At 35.0% G+C, this 4,871-nt stretch overlaps 1 protein-coding gene across 1 annotated transcript; it reads left to right on the top strand.

The window, feature by feature from the left end:
• Positions 1,453 to 2,202, top strand: LOC104766553 (glycine-rich cell wall structural protein-like). Its single transcript, XM_010490467.2, has 2 exons — positions 1,453 to 1,640; positions 1,719 to 2,202. Exons 1-2 carry the CDS (start codon positions 1,550 to 1,552, stop codon positions 1,964 to 1,966), a joined length of 339 nt encoding a protein of 112 aa, XP_010488769.1. The 5' UTR covers positions 1,453 to 1,549; the 3' UTR covers positions 1,967 to 2,202.

Raw genomic sequence — 4,871 nt, forward strand, 5'->3', positions numbered from 1 at the left:
CGTTTCCTTAAGATCTTGCTCTTTAGACCTCACTGCACTAGCTACTTTTTCAAACGTTATTCCCTCTCGACTATACTTGAGAGTTTCTCTCAACAGTTCATACTTTGCTGGAAGTGAACTCAAAAGAAGAACAGCTTGTACTTTGTCTGGAACTTCAATAGTCAGATTGCTTAGGTCTGCAATCATCTTCAAGAACTCATCGATATTCTCATCGATTGTTTTCCTCTCTTGCATCTTGAACGTGTATACCTTTAGTTGAAGATATACTCTGTTTGGTAGTGTTTTTACCATGAACAGGCGTTCTAACATCGTCCACGTCTCTGCAGCAGTAGTGCACTTTTCAATCTTTCTCAGCACCTTATCTCCAACATTTAAGAAGATAATGTCCATTGCTTTTTCACATCGTTCTTTCCTTTTTGCTTCATTTGTGATTCTCTTTTTCTTGTTTCCAAGATCAGCTTCTTCTACTTCTGTTAATGGTGGGAGCGGAGCTTGCTCAACCAGTACATCCTTCAACCCAAGTATTCTCAGATGTGCATACATCCTTATCTTCCACAGAGAGAAGTCTCATGATCCGTCAAATCTCTCAACCTCAAGCTTTGAATTCGTTATCTTGAGTCAAGTAAGTCCTCCAACAAAACCTGTAGCTCTGATATCAATTATTGATTCAAGCCCAAGCCAACTCCCTTATTAGTATGATATTGTCTGCTTTGGGCCTAGGTGGCAAAGCCCGCATGGATTTCTTATTAGGCTCCTTCCCAAAAGGCCTAATATTAATTGGAGTTGGTCTTGGTTTATATATTAAAAACTTATTTTCTAATCTTCAGATGTGGGATATTGTTTGTATCCCAACAAATTTTTGGGGGAAAAGCATCAAACTCTCTTCCTAGATATTTCTGTTTTAACAAAACTCGATGATGCACCCGATACATTCTTGTTTGAATACTATTCATTTCGTATCATCTGATATTGAGAATATGATATTTGTTTGTATACATTTTGGTTTATTTCTGCATTGCCGTAATATTTTTTATTTTTATTTTTATTTTTTGACAAATTTCTTGTACCAGGTGTAGTTTTACGTCCACATGCATGGGCCAAGGTCAGCGTCTCATGCCACCTTCACATGATAAAGCTATTTCCAGTGTCCACATGCACAACTCTTAATTAACGAACATCACGAAATACATATGTCAACACGAACGCATGCAAATGGAAAGTACCTAGTTTAAATGTTAGTGTTCGTATTTTGCCATATAATAATGTATGATGATCAAAGGTAGTCCCGCTTAACCTTGGTACGTGGCGACTCTGAATCCTACGTGTTCTCTCCAGACGCTTAAACGAAGCTTGCAGATATATTTCCAGCTGCCAACTAAGATGTTTTTGGTCATCATGTGCCCACAAGATCCTTTACCGCTTAAGTTTTATTTAATACATAGAATTTTCTTAATTGCTTGCTCCTTCAGTGTAAGGTACAACTATATATAACAAAAAAAGCAGGTGTATAGGTCGTCAATTAATTTTGCATGTTGCAAAGACAGTAAAGATGAATTCGCGAGCTCTGGTAGTGTGGTTTCTTTTGTTGACGGCTGTTTTTGCGGTTACGGTGGATGCTTCCATCGATGACAAAAAACAAGGTTAGAGTCATAACCCTTAATTTTTTCTTGCGTTTCCTCTATTGTATGCTTAACGGGGTTTTCATAAATATATTAAAGCTGGTGAAAACCAAGTGGAGAACTCAAAGTCGCCATGCAAGTACGGGAATTGTGAACAGGTTGAAGAGATTCCTTTCGTAGAAGCAGGTGAGGTCCTTGGTGGAGAAGAAGAAGAATCCAAATATAGCCAAGGAGGTAGAGGTGGCCAAGGCGGTGGAAGTGGCCATGGAGGACACCAAGGTGGTGGAAGTGGCCAAGGAGGGTATAAAGGCGGTGGTGGTGGCACTACAAGAAAACATGCAGTTTGAGACTACAGTTTGTGACTCTTTTTTTGGTCACAAATAATTGTAACGTTTTTGGGACGAATTTATAACTAATAGAAGACTACATAAACAATGGTTGCAAAACAGTCCCAAAATTACTACAAACAGTTGTAGTCTCCAAATCGTCTCATATTTGTGACTATTATAAGACTATTATAAGACTATATCATTGTAATCCTAAAATAATCGTAAATTGTGACGAATTAGAGACGCTTTTTATGGTCGGGAGTTTCAGTCACAAAAGTAGTCCCAAATTTGCTACTTATTTGTGACTTTAGGTATTTTCTTTATATCAATTTTTTACTCATTAATTTAAGAAATATTTTTTATAATTCTACGAGTGATTGCCGAATCATATATTTTTTCTTTTTCTTTTTGGAGGCTTTAATTTTTTTTTGTTTGTCTCACAAAATAGTGTCGCAAAACGGTCACATTTTGAGACTATTTTGTTAATTATTTGTGACTATTTTGTGATTACTTTGCTACTAACACCTGAGATTGTGACGAATTTGCTTCTTTTTACTAACTTCTAATAATTGTTTATGTATATTCAACAATAAAGAATTATAAAATTTGTGAATGTATTTATTTCTACATTGGTATGAATCACTCTAGACAATGAATCATCATTATATCAAAAAGAAATATAATTTCAAATGTTTAGGAAAAAATATTTGCAACTTACATAACATGTATAAGTATTACATGTGATTTCTATATCTTGTTTGTGATTGTTTTGTAATTTCTAACTTTACTTACTATATCAAGTTTTTACTTATTACACTCATAGATAGTAGTTATAATTCTTAATATGAGTGCTTGTAAAATCATTTGCAAAATTTTGTGGCCCTTAAACTTAAAATTTGATATGTATAAGTTTGTGATTCATAGAATAAGGTCACAAAACAGTTACACTTTGCGACTATTGTACTAATACGGTCACATATTTGCGACTAGTTTGCCACCACTTTGCTACTAACACATGAGATTGTGACGAATTTGCTACTTTTTACCAAGGCCTAACGAATTTATTTATATATTCAACAATAAAGAATTGTAAAATATGTTAAGTTATTTGTTTCTACATAGATATGAACTATTTTAGACACTCAATCATTCTAATACCCAAAACACTTTAATTTCCAATGTTTAGAAAATATATTTGCAACTTACATATATAACATGTATAAGTGTTACATGTGATTTTTATGTAATATTTGTGATTTTTATGTAATTTCTAATTACATTGAGAATTCTAATCTGAGTTGTAAAATCATTTGTAAATCTTTGTGGCCCTTCAACTTAAAATTTTATATGTATAATAAGTTTGGACTATAAGTGCTTTTGAATGCTTGTTACCAATTTTTGCTAGTCATTTTTTATTTTAATCATAATTATAAAACTCGAATAATGTAACTTATATATATATATATATATATATATTAAAAACAGAAATCCATCACTTTAAAAAAAACCAAAATGTTTTCTTTATAAATCTAATTGAAATCTAATAGATCAAAATTTAAATCTAAATCAATTCTAATACTTTATAAATCCATACCCCCAATATCTAAATTATAACATAAAATGAAATCAAATTACCAAAATTTATCAAAGAAAAAAGGGGAAAATTTCTCATTGGCTATTCTTAAATGGCAAAGATTGTCATTAGTTTATTATCCACCATTGATGAAGTCAATCCAACGGACAGAAATCATCTTCTTTTCTCCTTCCCTTCTACTCATCGTGTCTTTCCCTTTCTTTCTAAAGAAAATCAATTTTTGTTTTCTCTCTTTTCCTCATCTTCTCTCTTTGTCGCCTTCTCCTCTGAAGATACCAAAGGAGCAGAGTTAAACGTGGTTTCTATACCGGCCGTCGGATCTAATACAGCAACCGCGTCAGTGTAGACGGTGGAAACAAGTTTGTCTCTTTTTCTCTCTCCGTTCTTAATCTGTTTCTGAACCCATCGTTGCTGAGAATAGATCTGGAGAAATTCTATGTGTTTTAATTATTTATTTGATTTGTACTTTAGGTCTCAACCACAGATCTGAAGAATCAGTGTCAACAACGACTTCAGAGGTGTTGAATCTGAAGACCCTATTGTCAACGACGACGTCAGAGGTGGTGGATCTGAAGATCCCAGTGTCAACGATGTCGGAGATGATGGTGGTTGCTCGCACCGTTTACCACCACCACTACATTTCGAATCTTCTGCCAGTTCACCATCAATACATCTCGATTTCTGCACAGTCGCATCTCTGGCACTCCGGTCGCCGCCACCGTTTTGTTCTCCGTCGCTGTAATAATACATCTCCGGCAGTTGCCAATCTATAGATATAGTTATATAGATATATTGTATATATATAATGAATTTACGAAAGAAATAAAAACTACTTTTAATTTCATTTTCTTGTATAAATTTTTATATTTTTTTTTTACTTTTTTTTATGTAGTTTGTCGCAAAAGGGTCAGGAATATATGACTACATATTGATCTTAATGTAGTCGCAAATTTAAGACATAAAATGAGGTCACATAGTGGTCAGTATTTTGTGACTATATCGGGACCAATAAATTTTGCGACCAAATTTTAACGACTATTCAAAACAGTCACAAAATAGTCATATATAGTGCATTTGCGACCATTTTAGGACGATTTTTGGAGTCCCAAACAGCTTGTTTTCTTGTAGTGTGGACAAGGAGGACAAGTAGGGGGTGGTGGTGGCCAAGGAGGACAAAAGGGCGGTGGCCAAGGGGGACAGAAAGGTGGAGGCGGCGGTGGTCAAGGAGGACAGAAGGGCGGAGGTGGTCAAGGAGGAGGTGGTCAAGGAGGAGGTGGTCAAGGAGGACAGAAGGGCGGAGGTGGTCAAGGAGGAGGCGGCCAAGGAGGA

Source organism: Camelina sativa, chromosome 19 (assembly GCF_000633955.1).
Source record: "Camelina sativa cultivar DH55 chromosome 19, Cs, whole genome shotgun sequence".
Taxonomy (NCBI): Eukaryota; Viridiplantae; Streptophyta; class Magnoliopsida; order Brassicales; family Brassicaceae; genus Camelina; species Camelina sativa.

Excerpts from the sequence above, each read along its gene's own strand:
- LOC104766553 (XM_010490467.2), top strand. The coding sequence starts at position 1,550 with ATGAATTCGCGAGCTCTGGTAGTGTGGTTTCTTTTGTTGACGGCTGTT. Across the intron at positions 1,641-1,718 it reads CATCGATGACAAAAAACAAG|CTGGTGAAAACCAAGTGGAG; the intron begins GTTAGAGTCATA and ends AATATATTAAAG.